General features: G+C 38.0%; 1 protein-coding gene across 2 annotated transcripts; it reads right to left on the reverse strand.

Moving 5' to 3' along the window:
• Positions 1–7,201: 7,201 nt before the first annotated feature.
• On the reverse strand, positions 7,202–21,577 carry LOC139713864 (anamorsin homolog). Of its 2 annotated transcripts, none has more exons than XM_071625566.1 (10): positions 21,495–21,577; positions 20,665–20,830; positions 18,648–18,797; positions 17,785–17,861; positions 15,835–15,994; positions 14,809–14,882; positions 14,066–14,135; positions 10,610–10,655; positions 9,694–9,769; positions 7,202–7,437 (listed from the first exon to the last, which is right to left on the reverse strand). In XM_071625566.1, exons 2-10 carry the CDS (start codon positions 20,816–20,818, stop codon positions 7,324–7,326), a joined length of 921 nt encoding a protein of 306 aa, XP_071481667.1. In that variant the 5' UTR covers positions 20,819–20,830; positions 21,495–21,577; the 3' UTR covers positions 7,202–7,323. The 2 variants fall into 2 exon arrangements, with proteins under 2 accessions (XP_071481667.1, XP_071481668.1); XM_071625567.1 differs by having other exon boundaries at positions 20,665–20,826; positions 21,495–21,575.
• Between the last annotated feature and the right edge of the window lie 3,018 nt (positions 21,578–24,595).

Below are 24,595 nucleotides of genomic sequence, written 5' to 3' on the forward strand. Positions count from 1 at the left end.
CATCTACTACACATGATCTTAGCCTACTCTTCGAGGTATGGATCACTAGAATAATAGTTATGAAAATATGGACAGAAGTGAATATTGTTTTGCCAAGTATGTGGATTCCATTATATCTACCAGTTGTGTAAAACTGTATATTGTACCTGTCAGTGATCAGGCTGTGTTCGCAAAGCTCACTTGTTGGTCCTTTGAGTTGGGTCCTTTGAGCAGACACTATTGGTCAGTGAGTACAAGATATTAAAATAACATTCACAACAAAGTTGCATTGTCTGCTGTGGGAATGCAAATATTCCTTTGATATTGCTGTTCCTGCAACGAGGTTTACTTATTGCTGTTGAGATTTTGTGAAATACCAACTAACCTTACACAGATTAACAGACACACAGACATGCAGACAGACACACACACATACACACACTGATTCAGTCATAAATTTTCATACATGCACTCAGAGTTCTCTTATTGAAGTGTTTGTTTTAACCAGAAAAAGCTAAATACCTTAGGTAATTGTTATTTTATCTTGCTTTTCATAGATACTTATTCTTTGTTTTGTTATGATGTGTTTTGTTTGTTGATATTTGTATCACCTCTCTGTTTGAATTGATTTTGTTTCATTTCTGTATCTTTGATTTTTTTTTTCTGTTTATGTCACCTGTTTGTTTCATGGCCTCTCTGAAAAAAAAAACAGCAACTTGGCTGCTTGAGCGCTTTTAACCCTGTGACTTAATAAGATAAACAAACAAACAAACAATCAAACACATTATCTCTGAAGTGGACACTAACAGACAAACCCACATATGACTCCAATCATGAATGCATCAATTTTGCCTCTTTATAATTTTCTGTCTAAACAAGAAGCAATTATGTGTATTACCACAGGGACCACTGTCAGTGCTTTGTTTCTAGTCAAGTCTGTAACACTCTGTCCAATACCAAACAGACTGCTACACTCAAACTCCCTCCACACACTGAATTCCCACCATCGCTTTCACTTCTTCTATACACTTCACTGACAACGGAGAGAACTATGCCAAACTGACATAAAGGCAAACCCACCATTAGATGTCTTTTTTTTTTAATTGATGGACAATCATCACTGAAAATATCAATCTGAAAAGGAAAATAATTCATGATACAAACTTAAATTGAGACCAATAATTCTAAAACAAACAAACAAACATACCACCCACCAGTTAATAATTCTAACCTTCCATTGTTGTTGTTGTTTCTTTTTTTTTGGGGGGGGGGGGGGGCAAACCTCTGAACTTTGATAAAGTGGTATAGGATGAGAGTACATGATAGAATGATACAGAAAGCTCAGAGTACCACGTGACATAGTGAAGAAGCAACTAGATATATCGCTACGGCTACTGATATGCCTCCGCCATAATGCATGGTTCTCCTAATAGGTCTATAGTACAATGTCTTGACAATGTGTGATGACAGTTTCACACAATTGGCAAAATATTAAAATGACAGGTTTGCCACAAATGTGCTGAATGTTCACTTTCCTAGAACTAGGTTCAATTGGATGAATGATTAAAATGTCAGAGTGCAGGTATTTGGGGAACTGATAATTTTTACTTGACTTTTGACCCTTTTATAAGTTTATGCATTGAGTAATTTTCAAGGTGAGAAAAAGTATAATTTCAGTATCAAATGGTCAAAATAGCATTATCTAAACCTGGCCTTTGACCTTTGACCTCACAGTGCCAAAGAAAATCACTGTTAGGTTGAACATGCATAAATATGTAAGTTTCATGATGATACCTTGAGTTACTTTCGAGATATGGAGGAAAAAGTGCAATTTAGCACTTTCACTTGACCTTTTACCTTTTGACCTTTGACCTTTTGGCAAGAAACTTCCCCAAAAATATATATTGGGTAATACATGCCATACATCAAGTTTAAAAAAAAAAAACCTTCAGGCATATTGCATTTTAAGGAAAGTAGTGATATTTTGAGGAGTTGACCTTGACCTTTGACCCCCCCTGACCTTTGACCCATGACCCCCAACTTCCCTAGATAATCACTGCCCATCGGTACAAGCATATATACTAAGTTCCATGAAGATACCTTGAACCATTTGCGAGATATGGAGAAAAACATGAAATTTCATTTTCGGAATCGAAATCGGGTTAGAAATGGCGAAGGAGTAGCATTTTGTAGCAAAATGTACAATATAGGTCAAAGGTCAAGGTCAAAGGTCACGACTGAAATTCTGTGTACAAGTTTCAAAGCTCCCATGTAGTGCTGTCATATAAAGCAAACAGAATCAAAATTGGCTAATAAATGACAGAGAAGTAGCAAATTGAAGATTTTGATCACACACGGACGCACACGGACGGACGACGGACGGACGGACGGACGGACGGACGGACGGACACACGGACACACACACGTACGGAGCCCGTTTCATAGTCCCCTGCTCGAACTCGTTCGGCGGGGACAAAAAGTAACAATATTGATGACAAAAATGATAACGTCATCATTATCATTCTTTACCAATTCTATCATTATCATCACCATCACTATCATTATTCACAATAATCATAATAATTAGGATGACCATGATCACAATGATCATCATTACCATTACTTTTTTGATCACTTATAAAGCATATGTAAGATGAGTTATATATATTTTAGCTGCATATACAATCCATGTAGTATTTTAGCATTAAAAGTCAATGGCCTGTGGATTCATAATACTCTGTCTCAAATTTAGTCAGCACGTAGACAAGAAACGAAAGACGAGTACCTAGAATTGACTTGATCATGACAAGCAAGTACAGAGAACTACCAAAGCAACAAGCTTATGTCATTTCGAGCTCCTTTATGAAAAGAACCATCAGAAAATATGCTTGTGTATTATGAAGTGTTTTTAAGTGCAATTTGATTTGCATATCACAAAGTTCTGATATTTGGGAGGATGCATACATGTAGTAGCTGGATTTGTGAGATAACATGGGAGGTTTGCACAAAATCACACAGAAATGTTGGCAGCTTGGATCGCTTATAGAATGGTGTGACTTTCATTGTTCTTGTCATGGTCATCAGATGACATTTACATCGGCTGTTTGAAAGCTGCAAGAATGAAGCATCCTGGTGATGTCTTCAGCGTTCCAGGACACTCAAAACCAGAATAACTCGAGCAATCTGTCTTGCTCATTTCAAATACAGGTTGTGAAGTTAAGTAGAAAGAGGCATTGCAAAGGGAGGGTTTCTTATCCTTAAGAAAAGTTTCCACACATTGACAAAAATTCTTCAATCAAGCAGGATGACAATAATGTACCCAATCTCTCTCTCAAGATTTGTGGCAGAATGACTGAATGAGCTACACTGAGATTCCTACTACACGTTATGCTTAACAGACTCTTAACATGTGACATTGCAATATAAATGGACAGTTGCGTAACAAAAACAGATATAATGTCTGACATGAAACATTGCAAGAATTCAAAAGAAAATATATCACAGGGCTAGCTTTGAACAGCTCAATGCCCAGCACATGGTCATACATTTAATTTGTACTGTAACAGGTGATACAATAGTGTCCTGATGGTAATTCAATTATTTGACAAGAAACAATATGACATATAATAGTACACAGATAACAAAGATTGTACTTGCAAAGACAATGTGCTAAATTCAAGTTACAGATTCATGATGGAAACTTCTCGGACTCTTCACACGCTACATTTTCATCTCAGCAGTGGAAACAGTAAGTAATGCTAGGAGAAAACTTGCATTCGGAATCCACCTCTTTATGCCAAGCATAGCAGTCACCTGGATGCAACCATGTGGTACCTGCAAACAGGTTTGCAATGTGGTCTGTGTGAAAGGGTGGCTTCATGCAACAACTTCCCAATTCACACTCTCTGTGTGAAAGGGCGGCTTCAAGCAACAACTTCCCAAATCACATTTTACGTTTAATACCAGATCAAAGTGTGCAATCTCAAAGGGTAGCACATCTGTGACAACAGCATGCAACATTACATCAATATTGCCATGCAGGTGGCACCAGACAGGCAGAACATGAGGGCAAAGAGTCACAACGGAGACCATATATACAGAATAGGTGAACAGCAACAACAACGACAGCACGTATATGTCTTCAAAGGGGTTGTATTTCACAAAGCATTGCTGCTTAGAGTGATTTTGTGTAAAACAGGAGACCATTGCTATCTATAAAACACACTCAGAGGTCAAATGAAAGTGCACAAGTGGCCTTACACACTCCATGGCATAATCAACTGAGAGCTCTGCAGGTATAGCCACCTGTGCTACAAAATGTTCACTCTATCCCTGCAGCACATGTATATCCCACTGCAACATTTCAGCTAGCATCAAAACCATTGGCTGAATGTAACACTGCTTGTTTCTGATGCTACAACTGTTTGACACGAAGAATCCATTTATTTCTGTGTTTATACAATATTCATTATTGTACATGGTAGCATACAATTGCAATCGTCATGACAGCAAAACACAATTCATCCATATACAGTTGTACTCTATAGCGGCCACGTTTCTACATTGATGCTCACTGGTTCAAGACGAGGTCGTTTTACCTATCAATGAGCTACTTGAATCAACAAGTCATTTGGGATGGAGTTATGGCAGATATGTGATGTAGACACAGTATGAGGGAGCTCTTTTAAAACTTTCCCTTTCAACACAAATATTCGGTTCAAACCCAAGTAGCCATAATGTCAGAGAAGCACAAAAGAAAGGAGACACCCAAGAAAGCCAAGAGTCACAAAAAAGGAAATTTAGTGAGATTTTGAGTGAGGAAAAAAGTTGAAAACACAGATAAGAATGCCGCTAAACGGTGCTTGCTGAATATCTGTCTCCAGACACCGGGACTCGGCTGCCGATCTACAGTCCAAGCTATTGCCATCCGCGTGGTTTGCAGCTTTTGAGAAACAGCTAGACCAAAGATTCATGACACTTCACACGAGTGTATGAGTGCTGAAGTGAAGGAAGTGTAAGAATCATGTAATGAGGCCATAGAAGAGTTGAGGAAGAAGCTAGAGACATGTTATGACAAGATAGATGAACTGGAAAACAGATCTCGACGGTCTAATCTCGTCTTCTTCAATGTACCAGAAGGGGTAGAGTCTGGCCATTCATCATGCGAGGCTTTTTTTTGTCGTCACTCCTCACAAAAGTTGATCCTAACCTAAGATTCAACATCCAGAGAGCCCATGGCACACCAACATGCCCATGGCCATATATACATATACATATACATATACATGCTTATGCTTTAAGCCAAAAATAACTTGGGGTTAAATACTTACTTGATGACAACATTCAATACCAGTGTATTGAAAACAACTGAATTGAAACCTCTTGAAAAATTGTGTAAAGATGTCACAGTCATACGGAGATCAGAATCTCAAGATTCTCTTTTAAGCTCTTTTGGCAATTGTCAATTGGTTGAGTCGATTAAGGTATGGTATAAGTATAGACGTAAAGTAGATTATGCTTATAAAGAAGATTATTTGTGGTAGAACAAGAATATCAGGCTGAAATTTTGGTCATATCTTTTTACCCCCTTTGCTTCGAAAAAGGAATTACCAATGTATCTGAGTTGTTATGTGGCAATAAGGAAAAACCTTTGATGAAATAGTGTCAGAATTTGGGTTACTAAAGAGCCACAGAAGGAAGTATAACCCCCTGATCAAAGGTATACTCCCCGAGTGGTTCCAAGATTCTGGGTTTGTAGATAGGAGCCTATTTGAAATGACTGTAGAAACATTGATCAGGGTTAATAAAGTTCCACAACATGCTCGTAAAACTCTTAGAAAAACTGCTGTTTCAAAGTACAGGAAAGGTGGAAAAATCCTTAGAATTAGATGAATCAGACATAAATTGGTTTAGGATACAGTATTTAAACTTTACCTGTTCCATAGAAACCAAGATGAGGGATTTCTACCCCGAACTTTTTCACACCTCTATTTGCACTAATCAATCTTAGTTCAAAATTAAACGTTCTGATACAGATAAATGTTAGTTTTGTGAGGAAGTACCAGAAATGCTTATTCATTTGTTCTATGATTGTATAAAGGTCGGTCCTCTTAGGAACAAACTGTCTGACTTAATCAATAAACAGGTGACTTCTTCTAGACAGCTTTCAAAATTTGATTTTGTTTTTGGAATTGATGTTAACTCTCACAAAGATGTGGGTATAAATCTTTTATTTTTATGTTTGAAATCTGATATCTTTATATCAAAGTTTCAAGAATCCTCACTTGATTTTAAAGCCTTTTTTGAACTTGGTCAAATTGAAATGTAATGTAGAGTATAAAATTGCTGCAGGGAAGGGTAAGCTTCACACTAATTTTAAGAAATGGCAGGTTGATTTCTGATTGACATAAACATGCTTTGGGTAAGACAGAATTTTCTCATCTTGATTTAGTCTGTCTTCATATGTAACTGAAAGATAACACTGTAAAAGATTCATTCTACATACTCACTTTGTATTTTGTTATACACTGTTAAAAATTTGTTGAATAAAGACATAAAAAACCCCCACAAAAATCATTCTGGATCTGTTGACTTAGATAACAAAAACAACAACAAAACCAAGCAGTGCAAGACGGAAAAAAAAATTACAGAAACAAATTACACAAGTTTGAAGGATTTCTTTTCGATTTTCAGGTACCTTAAACAAACGATGTGGGACTGCTACCACAGTTTGTATGTAACAACAAGGACTCATGTTAATGCTAAATAGCTGAATTATTACATTCTGCTTTTTATCAACAATTTGGTGTGAGATATTGTGGACTTGATTGAATTCATGGGAAATTCATTCTATCCATCTGTTTCTTACAGCACCTGCTGGATGAATTCTTGCTCTCTTGGTGATCTGTTAGATATTTAATGCTAAATAATCTACTGATGTTTCATTACAAGGTATACCTTTCAAAGAATATCAGTCAATGAGTGAAATATTGATCAAATCACTCTAAATGTTACAGTGATTCAGTCACAGAGTAGTTAAGAAAGGCATAATCCATGTTAATAAGTTTAAGAAGGGATATTCAAAGGTGAAATGTTTTTCTAAACCCCTTAATATGAGGGGCCATGTTCATTTAGATACAACGTACGATCTGTTTCACTGCAGCCTGCAAAACATGCAGCTAGTTCATCTGATGAGATTGCTTTAACTACTGTGACACAGAGACACCTGAAGATAGAGAAATCAGGTAATGCAGTGGCATTTTAAAGTCAAAGCTCATCATTATCTGAATATTCATACAAATATACATCTTCTTATTGCATTAATCGAAAATAAAATCAAAATTGCTACGCATCAGCATTGAGCTGTCTGGAGGATAGGGCAATCTTTTCTCCAGGTTTGAAAGCCGGCATGCCAAGATACGGGCAGCTTGCGCATCTGAAGGCATCACCCAGGTAACACTGCAGAGAAAAAACAAACAAACAAACAAACAAACAAATAAAATAACAAACACAGAAGGTTAAATTTTACTCAACATTTCTTTGTGAGCATCATCACATCACAATACTTCATCTTCAATGATATTTCTTTTTTGTCCTTGTTGCATTCAACATACTGTAAAAGAGGAAATTTTCGCATAAATTGCTATTTGCGCTCAATTGCGTAAGATGAATTCAGCATGGTTTTAACTCCGTAGAATCAAAGAGATAAAATATTTCTGCAAATTAAAAGCAAAAATATTCCTGCAACTTTATTTTTGCTCATTTCAAGTTGTGTGAAATGCAAGAAAATTTTCACATTGCTAAATTTCCACTTTAAATTTTTTTTTGACATTTACAATTCAGACTGAAAACATCTGAACTATGGAAAATTAATATATGCAAACCTTGCATCAGTGAAAATGTGACAATCAACCCAGAATCTTTACGTACAGCAACATAATTTCCTTGACTTTACGGACCAGATTCAGAGAAAACCCTGTCTGTTGTATGCAATTACATCAGCAGCACTCGATCATCAAATTGCATTTCATTTCACTGAGAAATGATTGGCATAGATTCATGCAAAGTTTTTACATCATAAACAGCACAAATAAATCTTTTAAACATAGAGTATATTCTGCATAGCAATCAGCAGAAATCCCTGTCAAACTTTATCTTTCAATTCATAACTTTTGAACGCATTGTCGGATTTTCCTCAAACTTTCACTGATGTGTTCTACTAATATTGTTGCATTCACTCAATCCACAAGTACATGAAGGTGAACTTGTCCTTTAACATTGGGCTCTGAAAGTTTGTTGACCCATGCTTGTGACCATTGACCTTGTGGTGACCATCCACTCCCCAAGGAACATCTACTATGCAAGTTTGGTCACAAATGGAGTTATGGATCAAAAGTTATGACCCATAATAGAAACGCGCCATAAAAACTTAACATTGGGCTCTAAGAGTTTATTGACCCCTGCCTGTGAGCTTTGACCTTGAGGTGACCTTCATGTATAATAAAATGTGACACTTTGTATGACCCCTCTTCCCTCGAAGTTTGATTGCAATTGAAGCCCAGAGTAAAGAGTTATTGAAGTTTTTGTAGCGTTACAGACAGACGACGGACGGCCGACGGATGGACGGACGGACGGACGGACGACAGACGGACGACTGCAAACAGACGCCGCAGGCGATCCCTTGGCCTCCCCTCACCTCCGGTGGGCTCGACAAAAACTGCTCTGATACACACAAACCAGATTCTTACAGCGCCGGTATACGGTAAAAGTGGATATTTTTGCGCGACTAATTTTCACGCTCGGCCCGGTAAGAAGAGTTTCGCATGTTTTTAATGCCACCGAATCAAGACAGTAAGTACAGGAACATATTCGCGTGCTTTTATTTGCGCTAGTTTCTAGTTGCGTGAAATGTGCGAAAATTTCAACAACTCGAAAATTTTCACTTTTACAGTTTTACACTGTTCCTCTTCTTTTATCTTTGTCGGTACTATCGCTAACGTGTGAGATAAGACAATGACCAGCAAAGTGTAAATATAAAACAACAACACACTGTAATGATACTTATTTTGATTGAAAACAAGAACATATATAATTATATTCCACATACTAAGAATGTTGCAATAGGATTGGTCCAGAGCTGATCACGTGATGAAGTGTAGTTTTGCCCATCACATCACCTGAGAAGAAAAGTTCGTTACACTCTATGTTGATAGTTCCTTTTGTTTCGCTGATCTCCACACAGTCCACACAGTCCTAACGCAAGATGAGTACGCGCGAAATAAAAGTGCATTGCACTGTGGACTATCATGTGACCTAGGTCACTTGATAGTACACAGTGCAACGCACTTTCACTTCGGTGCTGCGCAATGCGCGCAGCAAATTCATCGTTTTGTCATCTACGCGCACACATAGCCTAAGCCCTAAGGATACCTAAAGACAGCTAAAATGGTTTCAGACGTGGAATAAAATGGGAATTTCTAGGACCCTAGATGTGGAATATAAAGCAAATAATCAACTTTTAGTTTCAGGCAATGAGACAAACTATCACTTCCTCAGCGATCTGAATGTGTACGCTATCTTTCCTCAGCCGTGCTTCGGAAAGATAGCTACATCCAGATCGCCTCGGAAGTGATAGTTTGTCCCATCACCTTCACCAACGTGGATTATTTGCTTACTATTAGAGTATGATAAATGGAGAATTGTGGGAATACTCACACTGCCACAGGATGATGTCACTGGTTTTGTCTTGACCTCCTTCCCTTCTGCCAGCTCCTCAGCCAGGCCACATGAACTGCACAGTAACAGATAAACAATATGAAAAATTTACTTCACAGTTAACACAAGAAACAGACACATATATATTAACTATGATTCACATATTACAAAATCATCAATACTGTGCGACAAATAATTGGGTCTTGAGGTTTCATTCTGTTTTGTTTTGTTTTGTTTTGTTTCTTGACAAAGGGAGAACATTCTAAACTCACCGTCTACACCGAATATTTTGTGCCAGTTCTTTTTTTCATGAATTTCCAAGCCAACTGATATTTGGGGAAAAAAGGAACAATACATTATGGTACAACACCCAGCACCTAAATGCTGTATGTGGGAGTTCACAATGCAACACATACTTGATAGTAAGCAACTCTGGCACATTCATGCTTTACATTGCTGTATAAAACTGCAAAAACTTGTCTTATAAGTCCTGTTTTAAAAAAAAATGCCTGAGATATACATGGCAGATGATGTATTTGACTGAATATCATAGCAGTGAAAATAGACAGTATCAGATCAAATGATTCAACTATATATTTATTTTGAGCATAAAAACTTACATTATGCTACACTTCAGTTATCATTTGACAAGCATAGGCTATGATGACTACCGTAAATTATCACATTGGACACAATACAAATCTATTGTTCACGAATCCAGTTTGTCATTGAGAAACTCTGTGTCTTTAGGTATCTGTGACAATGGCCACTTTAAACCAATAAAATCAAGAATCAAATGGTGAATATAAAAATGAGCACGAAAAGTTAACAATATGCTTTGTAGCCCGAATGACAACAAATATAATCAGCAGAATCTTTTTTCTTTTTAAATAACAAATCAATCAAATGTTCGTACCAGTTCTTGCATGCTTTCTTCCTTCCAGAATTTGGACCACATTCAGCTGCAGAAAAAAGTGGTACATATAAGAATAAAATATAGCACAAACAACAACAACAAGTAATCATCAATACTTATCTCAAGTCATTACAGGAAGGAAGTCTGCAACAGGAGATTGATGCTTGTTGCTCTTATAATCACTTCTCTACAATGTTCCACGAATATACATATATATATATCTTTTAATTGTAGTTTTTAAAGAAGAATTATTAATGCAGGTAGCAGTTCTTTTTAATCCACACATTTCCTGTCACATACTCTTATTCTAAATATCATTATTTCGATGTCAATTGACTATCTGTCATATCAATTTCGTGGAGAAGAGATTTTGCTTCTCTTTGTGTGTAGAAGAGCAAAAGAAGACACTTACTGCTCTTCATATTGGTCACATGACCTTGATGCCACTTTGAGGTCTCAATATGATTCTTGCACAAATTACAAATATTTAACCAATAACAATCAAAAGAATAAAAGCATGTAAATTAAATCTGTTCAAGGACTGTCAGAGAAAATCCAACGGATTTTCAGCTTCTACCGAATTCCTGTATATTTCAAGCCGACCAACACTCTTCGACAGAGACTAGTTCATCCTAAAGACAAAATCCCAAAACACAAACGGAACGATGTAATTTACAGGATAAAGTGTCAGGGAAAAGACTGCAAAGAAAACTACATCGGTGAAACCAAACAATCTCTCCACAAACGTCTCTACCCACATCGTAGATCCAGCTCAGCTGGGAACGAGTTGGCCGTGTTCACCCACCTGAAGAACACGGGGCACCATTTTGAAGACAAAGAGGTCGACATCATTGACAAGGAAACCAGATGGTTTGAAAGAGGAGTCCGTGAAGCTGTGTATGTGAATGCGGAAAATCCTTCACTCAACAGGGGAGGGGGACTCCGACACAACCTTTCACCAACATACATGTCGGTGATCGGAAAAATTCCTCAACGTACAGACAATAAAGGCAATAACATCGCCCATTCACCCTCCACGGGTGAATGCTCGCCAGCCAGACAGAGCTGAAGAAGTGACTCGGACGAGTCACGAAACTATTTTCTCCGTGATTTTCACAAGTAAGTCCAGTCGAACAGATTTAATTTACACGCTTTTAGCATACTACCTGGATGAATCAAAATCTACATCGATAAATCAAAAGAATAGTTGATTTAATAATTACATTGTATGAATCAGTTTTAGGTTGATAAGCCACTGGTTCACTGCTTTGCATGTATACATGTACATGATCTCCTCTCTTTAGTAATGTCTGCCATTTAGCAAGTGGTATACAGTGGCGTATCTAGGGAAAACGGCGCCCGGGGCAAGCGCGAAAATTGCACCCCTAATTTCTGAAAAAGACTAGTGTCCAACCCCAACCCGATCCCGGTAGGGACTTTAAGCAAAGTCCACATGATATGCTTTTCAAGCCCTTATTAAAAGGGGTCTTTTGAGGGTGATTTAAATGTAATGAATTTTGATAAATTTTGGCGAGCGAGCCGAAATTTTTTGTATTTCAGCTGACAAAACATGGAATTCTTGTCATGTTCTGCCTATCAAATCTTACAATAACTAATCAAGATAGTGACGGCCTTACGATTTATCTATACCAAGAAACTGAGTGCTTTAAAAAATATTCTAAATTAGGGGGGCATTTCATGAAGCATTTCAGCCAATCAGAAGCAAGGATTTCAGTAGCTTTTAACAGTTTGTCAGACGAGATATCTGACAAATTGCTTCATGAAATGCCCCCATGTACGCGCGAGTGAGCCGAAATTTGTATATTTCCGCGTCATCATCACGTTTTGTTCTTATCTCCTTTTTGTTTTGATAAATTTTGGCGAGGGAGCGCAGCGAGCGAGCCGAAAATTTTTGTATTTCAGCCTACAAAACATGGAACTCTTGTCAGTTTTTGCTTATCAAATCTTACAATTCTAATCAAGATATAGTGACGACCTTACAGATAACGATTTTTACCAACAAACTGAGGACTTGAAAAAATACTCTAAATTAGTACGAGCGAGTGAGCCGAAATTTGTATATTTCCGCGTCATCATCACGTTTTGTTCTTATCTCCTTTTTGTTTTGATAAATTTTGGCGAGCGAGCGCAGCGAGCGAGCCGAAAATTTTTGTATTTCAGCTTACAAAACATGGAACTCTTGTCATTTTTTGCCTATCAAATCTTACAATTCTAATCAAGATATAGTGACGGCCTTATAGATAACGATTTTTACCAACAAACTGAGGACTTGAAGAAATACTCTAAATTAGTACGTGCGATTGAGCCGAAATTTGTATATTTCCACGTCATCATCACGTTTTGTTCTTATCTTGTTTGATTTTTTTGGTGCCCCCCCCGTATTTTCGAAACCGTTGGCGCCTTGTTTTGATCCAATTGGCGATCGCTTCAGAACGAAAGAAATTGCAGCCGCTGCTCCGTGAAACATTTTGCCTGCTAAACATAAAATGACATGTGTGAACACAATAGACATTGTCATTTTGTCCGCGCCATCATCACATTTTGTTCTCACCTTCTTCTTCTATGTAAAATTTGGAGAGCGAGCGCAGCGAGCGAGCCGAAAATTGTTGTATTTCAGCTTACATAACATGGAATTCTTGTGTGAACACAATAAACATTGTCATTTTGTCCGAGTCATCATTATGTTTTGTTTTTATCTTTTTTTTTTTTATTTGGTTTTCTGCCCCCCAACCATTCTTCCTCCCCCCCCCCCCCCCCCCCCTTCGGTGAGTTGTTTCTTCTTCTTCTTCTTCTTCTTCTTCTTCTTCTTTTTTTCTTTTTTTTTTCTTCTTTTTTTTCTTCTTTTTTTTGCGCCCCCAAGGAGTGGCGCCCGGGGCACGTGCCCCCCTTGCCCCCCCCTAGATACGCCACTGGTGGTATAGTATGGCATTGAATTCATATTGATTATCAACCTGTTGTCATTATCACAGTATATATATAATGTGTATAAAAATGATTGAACTAGCTCTGAGGCTGCCATATTAATAATTTTGTGATCAAATGATGATGCAAATAATATTGTGCTCTAACTCAATATGGTGAATACTTCAACATCAGAACAGAGCATTTCACTGGAAACTTACCATTTCATGAACCACAAACATCAGAATATTGAGAATACTAACACATTTTGAGATAATTCATTTAACTATGGCATAAGATTCATACAAGAAATTTGAAATTGTGAAAAGTGGTAAAAGAAAATGTATCACAAATAAGGTACATCAACAGCTTGCAAATGATAAACATTCTTCACAGCATATGACCACAGAAGACATAAAATCAAAGCTACATTACTAAATTTTGATTTACGACTAATAAGCTAGGCTACTAGTAGTATACCAAATAGAGAAAAAAAAAAGGAAATTGTGAAAAAAACCAAATGGTAAGTTCTACCTCTGAGCGAAGAGGGATCAGGTTTCTTCAGGTCTTCTTCTTCAAGCAACGTGTCTGAATCAATGATGTCCTGTCACATGAACAAAACAGAGTGGACGGAATGCGAGTGTCAATTAACAAGTCCCCGAACTCAAAATATGTACCTTGTATTTCTGATTGAGCTCATACAATCCATGAAAAATTTAAACTAGTTACTTCTCCATAATGGTTTTGATTTAGATATCTATGTAATAAACCATCCATCATCATCTTAAATCCAATACCTTTAACAAGTCAGAGTATGAGTAAAGTTTTAGTATCTTCACGAAGCCTGGAAAATGCTTTGAGATGATTTGATAAATCATTAACAGTTTAAACATGTCATTTTGAAAACACTTTCTGGGAACACAATCAGTGAGACAATGTTTACAATATCACTTCAAAGTACATCAGATTAAAATATATTTAGTTTTCATCAACTGCCTAATGCCTTCAATAAGACTGGCAGAACCTACAAGCAATTAACATGGGAATGGTATTTCAACTCATGTAAAGTGCTGTCAATTGATTGACTAATTACCATCATGGTGTCATATGTTTTATAATCTGTTGCCCTCCCAACTTAAATGCAATTCATGAAATAAAATATTTGGCACTCGATACAAAAAACAAAATAAAACAAAAATAACTTTCCTTCTCCTTTCTTCATTGATGAAAACTTCATCTTGTGGGAATACCAACAGAAAAAAGAAAACTTGACTTACTACATCATCATCAGCCATATCAAATGCAGACAGTGTCCATACTTTAGCCACATCTCCACTCTTCTGCATGGGCTCTGATTGGAAACAACGGTAAACATATATTTTAGCAGTAGCTATGGTAAAAAAATCACAGGCATACATTCTCAGGCTGGATTCAAACCAACGACCTCCTGATTACTGGACAGGCGTCTTATCCACTGGACCATCTAGCTTTCGCCCAACAGTCAGTGCTGATTCTAATCTTTATAGCATGCAGCGGGTACTGCATATGTATTCCAATTAATGAAATTCTTGTGTTGAATTGTTTTTATTGCAACTGATTGACAATTTGGTGCTTATTTACATCTATGAAGGGCCATGTACAATGCAAGAATGTCATTAATTTGAGTAAACAAACATGTTATCAATATGTATAACTATGTTAAGTTCATATCAGTTACATTAAAACACAAAAGCATGGTCAGAGTAAGCCCTTTGACACAATTTCATAAAACACAGGCTGTACTCTACTAGCCCTAGAGGATGGATTCTTTTTAATCACTCCTATGGAAGAGAATCAATAGAAACAAAGTTCTTTGTGACTTTATCTTTATCTTGTAATTGCTTACAATTGAATGACAAAGCCATCAATGCAAACTGAAATAAAATGTCTGTATACCTGTAAAACTAAATGATAGGGAACCAATGACAACAAACAAAATTTCTACAAGAGAACATGAGTACTGCTAGTCAATCATAGAAACTGCATTTCAGAATAAAGCCTCAGTCTGAGCAGCTGAAATCTATACATGAAAGTATAAAAATTGGTATGCAATTAACCAAACCAAAAACACAGCAACAACAAATGCAATTTTAATGCATACATGTAATAGTAATGGAATTATGCATTAAAGTTTTTTGTTTTTTTAAGGGTAATGTGGAGATTATGTTTCTTGAGAATATTAAAAACAAAAAAATGTGAAAAATAAGTAAGATGTGTTCAGGTGTCATACAAGACAACCAATTGGCAACCAATAATTGACCCACCTGCTGTGGGTTTCAGTGAGAAGGAGAGAGGCAAGGCGGCTGAGGATCCAACCTCAAAGTCAGGCTTGCTGGAGCTCGTCTCCACCACCCTGAGCGCTGTGTGGTTTGTGAGATTTCGGCTCCGGGCGATGTCAGGAGCGCTGGGATGAGAAACTTCAGTCTGGGGGTAAGCAAAACAACAACAGACAGAAAAAGAAAATACATGTAAATATTACCAGAAGGAATGAGTCAATCAACCAGGGTTAGCTATGAGAATCTGAAATCTCCAACAAAGTTTGCAAAATGTCATACCATGCAGATCTTCCAACCTTTCTGACTGAAAAAAAAAAGAATGATTTTGCTCTAAAGTAGGAAAGATAGAGCAGTTTCCAGAGGACATTGTCGTAAAATTATTAAGGAAAACAGGAAAGTTCTATTGAAACAAGAGCTGGGAATGGTCAAAATTCAGGTTCTCTCCTCCAAATTCAGAGTGGTTGGAAGGTCTGTACCATGTTCCCATTAGCAATGGGTTACAGTAAGAGCAGAAACAGAGTTGAGGCTAAAACAAAAATGCATTAATGTTTGAACTTATTCTATGTGGCCAACACAGAAGCGCTTGAACGCTTACCGGTATAACCAAGCTACCACAGGACAAATGGCTGGAAGTACTATACCTTCCAAAGGACCAGGCAAGTACCTTGCCATTGGGCAAACTGCTGTGGCTACAGGACTTGAAACGAAGACCTCTTAATTGAGAGTCTGTGGTCTTATCCACAGAGCCACAGTGGCTCCATCTATTTACTGCTCAATGGCATTGCTTAATGTTTCCCCAGATTTGGAAATGAAGAGAATACAAGGCAATCGCCAAATTGTGTCTCGCCCATTCGCGTACAAGGAATTAACATTTTTTATAACTCCCAGAAGTTAATTGACCTGCTTATGACCTTTGACCTTGTGGTGACCTTCAACACCCTAAGGGACAGGGAAATGCGCCCTAAAAACTTAACATTGGGCCCTAAAAGTTCGTTGACCCCCGTCTGTAACCTTTGACCTTGTGGCTACCTTCAACTTCCCAAGAGACATCTACCATCACCCAAGTTTGATTGCCATTGTAGCAACATGTGCTGAGTTACGTGTGATAAGAGAGTCTTGCAAGTAAACTTTAACGTATGGCCTCAAATGACCTTTGACCTTATCATGTGACCTCTTACGGCACCATAACATGAAGGTACCCCCAGTGCATCCATCACTCAAGTTTGATTGCCATTGTAGCAACATGTGTCGAGTTATGTGTGATAAGAGTCTTGCAAGTAAACTTTAACGTATGACCTCAAATGACCTTTGACCTTATCCTGTGACCTCCAACGGCAGCATAACATGAAGGTACCCCCAGTGCATCTATGACCCAAGTTAGGTTGTAATCCAAGCAACTTATGTGAAGTTATTTGTCAAAATTGGAGAGTCTTGCAGGTAAACTTTAACATAGAAAAGAGAGTCTTGCACATACTCTTTAATATATGACCTCAAATGACCTTTGACATCATCACATGACCTCCGACAACACCATAACATGAAGATACCCCTAGTGCTTCTATCACCCAAGTGTGGCTGCCATTGCTGTAACAGTTGCCAAGTTATGCATCATAAGAGAGTCTTGCAGGTAAACTTTAACATTTGTGACGGACGACGGACGGACACCATTTGGATCCCTTAGTCTCGCCTTCACCTCCGGTGGGCGAGACAAAAAATTCAGAAATATTTGACTTGACTTGACATAAAACAGCTGATGCATTCCTCTATCATCATCTTCATCTTCGTTATCATCAAACAGTTTGCCTGACTTCAGACAAACACAAATTATCTCATTGAGTACAGCTCGGCAATATCTGTAATCATGTTCTTTTCACATATATGAAAACTAGGAAAGAAAATTAACAGTCTACAAACAATCATATCCTACATTCCACTTACCAATTCTATGTTGATAAACCCGCTAAGCTTCAAGGCTGATTTCAATTTGTTTGCTGTTCGTAGTCCTGACCCATTTTCTGCAGCAGACGACAATAAAAGGGCATTATGATATATGATTCTACTGCTCTAAACAACAGAGAGATACTGCAGTAACATGCTTTATAAATATGCTACACTACACAATGGTATGGTAGGCTAAACTACACTTTAGCAGTAGATATAATTTCCTGGAGACTGACTCATATCTGGTAGTAATTACATGTACATCAAAGAAAATGAAAAAAGGTTAACAATTGGGTTTTTGCTCCAATTTCTGGCTTCACTACAGTTGGCAGTGCCACGTAACTAGTAAGTAGTAACTAATAACTAGTAAGTTTCAGGTTCATATCCAATGCTGGTTCCTCCCTTTTCCCTTGGTGCACTGAATGTTAAAGGGTGTGTACAGTTCTGGTCGAGGTGAGGATTTAGCTTTTTATGTTTTGCGAGATATTCAGAAACCACTCTATAAGATGTCAAAGAGCATGCAATTCTAAGGGGTATCAAAAGTTTATTTGATGAAAATCGGTGTTGAAATGGCTGAGATATCCAAAAACAAGGTGAAACAAAGAGATCCTAATAAAGTTGTGGCATGTCGTCTTTTATCATTATCACTTTTATGGATATCTCAGCCATTTGAAAACCAATTTTCATCAAATAAACGTTGAATCTTTCTTAAAATAACATGCTCTTTCATATGTCATAAGAGGTTTCTCATTAAAAAGTCAGGAATGCGCATGTGGTACAGATGACCATCTGAGTGGGGGGGGGGGGGGGGGGGGGTTGTTGGGCTGGGCTGGGCCAGTGAACATCCAGAAAGTGTTCACCTGTTTCTACGACAGGTTCTCTTAGCAACAATCGTCCCTTGGGTTTCAAGACCTTGGCCAGCTCTGCCAGGACTTCAAAGGCGTGTGTCTGGGTAGGAGGGTCTAGTGCCCCAACTACAGCAACATCAAAACTCGATGGCCTGTGTGCGGCTGTAGAAGAACATAAACAAAGAAAAATATAATTATGATTATAATAATAATAATGATAATGATAATAATAATAATAATAACAATATTAATAATAATAACTATACATCGTAAATAGTATCAACAAAGTACTGTGAGATTAAAGACGTGTACAGTTTTTCTCAATAATTTCATGGAACATCTGCATTGTGTTAAATGGTGAACAAAGGAAGTGTACAAGAATTACAGACACAGAGTAGACAAGTTCAAATATGTTTAAAAATCTAGATTGTTTGGTGGTACTAGTACTGTAAACGTGGAAATTTTCGCGGTACATTAATTTTCGCGGATTTCGCGCTACATTCGGCTAGCGCGAATTCAAAAACGCGTGAATATATCTTCGCAATTTTCCATGCACATTTTGAACGGCCTGAATTGTGTGTGCTTCGTCGATGATACTGCTACGTAGTACAGACATGTTTACGCATATAGCAGTATCATCGCACGCACCGCACGCACCGAGCCCAGGCCGATTGGTGTGCTACATCCCCGCGACTACAGTACTAGTATGTACAGTACTCTCCGCGTAATCGGGTATCGCTTAAACGGGTACTCCGTTTAATTGGGTAGTATTGTCAGAGTCAGTTCCAATGCACATTAAAATTACCTGATAATCGGGTTGCCTCTCCGCATAAACGGGTAAAAATTTTTCTTCTAATCTAGTTTCTACCCACATTTTATCGCAGATATAACACTTTAAGAAATCATGCATGTCAAATTTTTCACGGCTAATCACAATTTTCTGCTTAATTTGTAAAGAAGATCTATCATTTTGGGGGTGATTAAACATGCAAACACTATAATTTTCTTGTACACATACCGACTTCACTTGCCACACAAAAACGAACATTACAAATGTAGCTGGCACTCACAAATGCATAGACAGACAGGAGTTGAACACACTTGCGCTCCTGCCTTGCTCCGCAACAACATTCACAATACGAGAAGCTTGCAACGAAAATCAGGCCATGCACCATCTGGCCAGCTCCATAAAATTTTGCTTATCCCCAGTCACTTCTCGAAAAGTAACCCAACGTTCTACGCGACTTGTACACGCAAAGAGACGTGTTCATTTCGGAAAACGTCTGCGTGTTAGCAATGAGTCTATAGTCAAACGACAAAGTGTTCTGAAGACATATTTGTCCATAAAAAAGACTGTAAATTATATTGCTCGTGACTGAGCAAGTGCAAGGTATTTAAAATGTGCAGTGCAAGCACGGGTGTTAAGCATACAGCGTAGGAGTTTGGTGCAGTATATAATGCATGTAAATACGCATTGTGTGTGTCAATTGTGAATGAAACGTGTTCTTCTGTTAATCGGGTACTCCGCTTAATTGGGTAAGAAACGCTCTGCCCGAGCTTACCCGATTATAATGCGGAGAGTACTGTACTACAGTACATGTACATCTGTATTGAGTAAAATCAAAGAGGTTAGTTGAGCGCTTGTACTCGCACTCGCGCCGCTCGCTACATCGCTTATCGTACGCTGGCATCGCTGGATGAAAACAGCGACTGTGTATTAACCCGCTGCGGAGCGCGAATTTAAGAACCCGCGAATATGTTTTCGAGTCGCTCAGCGCGAAAAATTAATCGCGCAAAAATATTGACGTTTACAGTATCTCCTTGGCAGAAAAGGTAATGACAAAAGAATGACAGATGCTGTACATCCTGTAACTTTGGTATTATTTAGACATAGTATTTTGCTTTGTTTTGTTTTCAAAATGTTTTATTAATCATTTAAATAACTTTTTCCCAGTCAAACGTCAAGTGACACTATCTGACTGCATTCTGTCGCAGCAATATTTGTCACTAAATGAACAAATCAACTCACATAATGTTAATCTTTCTTCATTTTCGACTTGAACCTTCCCTCTTGCAGTGACTTTACTGCTTAGTCTCTCCACAAGCTCCTTGATATGCTCTGGTGACTTCCCCTGACCCCAGACGAGCAACACATGCTGTCCCTCCTGGATGCTGTTCTCCATGTTTTGATCTGCCTGGACATGGGGATGAAATGTAATCAGGGTGCTTGCTTGGCTTTTGAGCCTTTTGTGTTATTCCTACAAATCTTCAAAAGATTACTAATTTTACTCATAGTAACCTTAAACAAATATTAAAACACGAAATGCACGACAATGACACAGATGTATGGGGGTTTCATTCAAAAAAGACACACACACACACATGCACACACACACACACACACACACACACACACAAGAAAACAAAACCAAATGCCATAAAATAACCCCTGCCATTACTGCATACTCGTGAAATAATCTCACCGATTTTGCAAAATGAAAAAAAAAAAAACAAACACACCACAACAACATCGAACATCTCGTATGATCTCGTCTGGACTCTAATTTACAGTAGTAGACCTACATTGTAGCTGGATACTCTTGGTGTAGATCTATTTGTTTATGTCTATGAAGTTTAATACGCAGCGCGCAGGACATCATGCGCTAAAGCAATCACCAGCACATATTACAACAGATGGGACTGAACTACATTGACTCGCTGCAATATCGGCTGTCGAGTCTCTGCATGTGATGCATGCAAAAGAAGTGAGCTTTGTTTGCAAACGACACTGCTGTTGACTACTGGAAGGACACTCACTCAAAAAGAAAGTTTAAAAGAGCACTTAGATATCACACTCACCTTAATCAAGCTTCCACAAGGATACTAGTACTTTAGTGTTGATTCTTGTACCTTTGTTCGCACAGCACCTGCTAACTAGCGATAGCGGAGACTTTTACGACACATTTAGCGATCCGGTCGGTCAGTCTCGTCTTTACGTGTATTTGATACATGGACCTCGACGGGTCGATGTCGATGACCTACACGTAATACTAGTAGTAGTACCCAACCGAGGAGGATTATCATTGACAAAACCGCTTACTCATTCTCCAAAGCGACATAGACCAAGTATCGCAGGCGTGATTCGCGTCATACTCATCACACAGTAGTTATTCTTTTTTGTTGTTGTTGTTGAAATCCCTGTGTTCCAAACTCTAAACCTAGATAATGATGAATGTTTCGATATACAGCACAGACCTTTTTTCTTTTTCTTTTTTTTTTTGCTTTGTTTCCATTCGACAGCTGTGAAAAGGACATGAAAGACAGGCCCTATCCAAATAAGCTTTTGTAAAATTATTCGAAACAAGAAGCAAAATCATTACCCAATGAAGGTAATAGTAAAGAAATTAATTGATCATCATATTAGGCCTAAATCAATCAATCATACTTGCATGCATTTTTTTATATACATTTATGCTAAAGGGAATGAAACCCAGAATAGTCTCGTTGATTTCCTCTTGTGTCTCAAGTTCATATAATCTTGCAATGAACTGTAGGCCTATGCAATTTTCTAGTTAGCCTCCCTACCCCCTTTCTCTCTTAATTACTATATCTTTTCTATATACACCTAGGCCCTATCTATGGCTATTTCTCTATATGTCTATATCTATATCTATCTATTTCAATCTATTTATCTATTTATCTATCTATCTATATATCCATCCATCCATCCATCTATCTATCTATCTATCTATCTATCTATCTATCTATGTATTCATCTATTTGCCTGTGTATAGTATATATCACCCGACGACGGAACAAATTAGGCCTATTTTGTTTATCTTTATATCCTGTCCTCCTGAGGATTGTGATTAAAATATGTCAAATTATAGGCCTACTGTCATCTCTGCATAACTCGAGTCAACAGACTGATTGTTGGTTTTGACTCCGACGATGTTCGACTTCTGTGATGTATATACGATTAAACACTTTTCGTACTTTGGTCTCATGATCTGTTTTTGCCTGTGCTGTCACTCAAGCCAGTCGATAGCTCAAAATAATCTACAAGGAGTGCACTTGAAAAAGAGTACATTGCAAAGCTGATTGACATATTGAATAGTTAACATTAATATTGTTGACAGTTTCTGCTTGTTGAAGCAGATTTGTTTTGTGTGTGTGTGTGTGTGTGTGTGTGTGCACACTGTGTGTGGGAGGTATTGTCTGTTATACACATCGAGGTATGTTATAAAATTTCTCCTATTGGTTCTGATGGATCATTTTAGACAAAAACCATGGTGTACCATAAAGAGTAGAGCCTATCTTTGTTTTATTATCTTGTTAATAAAACATATTTACATTAAAAATTATATAATCTTGCCCCCCCCCCCCCCCGGCCCCGGCGGCCATTTCGGTCGGGCTATAATTCGTATAGGAAAAGTGATCAGAAAGTGGTGGTTGATTAGTGCGTGATTAACATCTTCAGTGCTGTTTTTAAAGTAGGTGGTCTACTCTACGCTCATATCAACGATGGGATACGCTGATACACCCCATTTTGTGGCCCGCTTTAGAAGAAGAACACAAATCCATGAAAAATGATAATGCTGAACTTAGTTAATTGGTAGACCCTATACAGGTTCAACAATGCAGTATAGGTCCTATAGGTATGTATACGAAGAAGATCAGAGGAGTTGCTTCATGGCTGATATACGTTTCAAACCATAGTTAAAGATGAAAAAGAAATATAGATGTATATTTTTCAAAAAGATATGAGACCCTATACCCTTCACTAAGACCGTTCCCATTCTGTCGCTTAATTCCCTCAGAAAGGTCTGTTAGTATCTCCAATTTTTATCGCCGCCTGAGAAATCCTGTAGTCTTGGACCTATACATACCCTAGTAATGTTGGCACATCAAATTCAAATTTATGTCTTTGATTCAGTCTACAATAATTATGTAATCAGTTATTTCATTATTTTAACAATTGTACTGTACGCAATTATGCAAAATGAAACAAACAAACAACTTGCGTTGAACCACAAACGCACGTGATAATTGAAATTTAACAAAGTGGAATGAAAGAGATGACAGGAACCAAAAGAAAAAGAAGGGAAAAGATGAAAGAAAAAAGATGAAAGATGAGAAAGAATATCAAGAAGAATGGAAAAGAAGAATACACGCCCCTTTTCATAGATTTCTTCACAACTGAAGTGATAACTACTATAATCGGCAATCTGTTGCGTGTAACTATTTCAATTTGAAATTTAAGGTGGTGATCAGGGGCGGATCCAGGAATTCCGTAAAGGGGAGTTGCCTTTACACAATTAAAGGGGGCGCACGCCCCCCCCATTTTTTCTTTTTATTTCTTTTGTTTTAACCAAAAATAAAGAGAGGGAGCGCGCGACCGGTGCGCCCCCTCTGGATCCGCCACTGTTGTGATGGTTGTCAAGGATGGAATTACAGCTCTCTCACTTATCGTGACCCCAAACTCATCTCGAGTAAGGCATTGGGACGTGGTGCCTTGTTCATTACAATTTGTTATAAATATTGATAACATTCTTATTCCTCATCCCAATCACTATAGCCCAGGTGAAGATCGGATATTGAGGAAGTAGCAGCTAGGGTATCGTCACGGCCGGCGCCACGTTCTTAAAAGCGGGGGGGGGGGGGGGGGGGGGGGGGAGGGGGAACAGTTTACTAGTATATTTCTGGTGCCACTTCAGGGTTTCATCAGCTAACAAGCAAGAAAAACAAAACAAAACAAAACAGAGCAGCACGAAAAATAAGCTTAGTAACCACGTTTTTGTTTTTGTTTTTGTTTTTGTTTTTGTTTTATTTTTCTAGTGCCACTTTCGGGGTATTAAACAAAAACAAAAAACAAAACGACCCCCCCCCCCCCCTAAAAACACTGGTGGCCCCAAGTGGATTAGTCTAGAGCTATGTATTCCTATATATCTCTCTTTTTT

This window comes from Diadema antillarum, unplaced genomic scaffold (assembly GCF_040938485.1).
Source record: "Diadema antillarum isolate AM-2024a unplaced genomic scaffold, OU_Dant_1.0 seq00002083_RagTag, whole genome shotgun sequence".
Lineage (NCBI taxonomy): Eukaryota > Metazoa > Echinodermata > Echinoidea > Diadematoida > Diadematidae > Diadema > Diadema antillarum.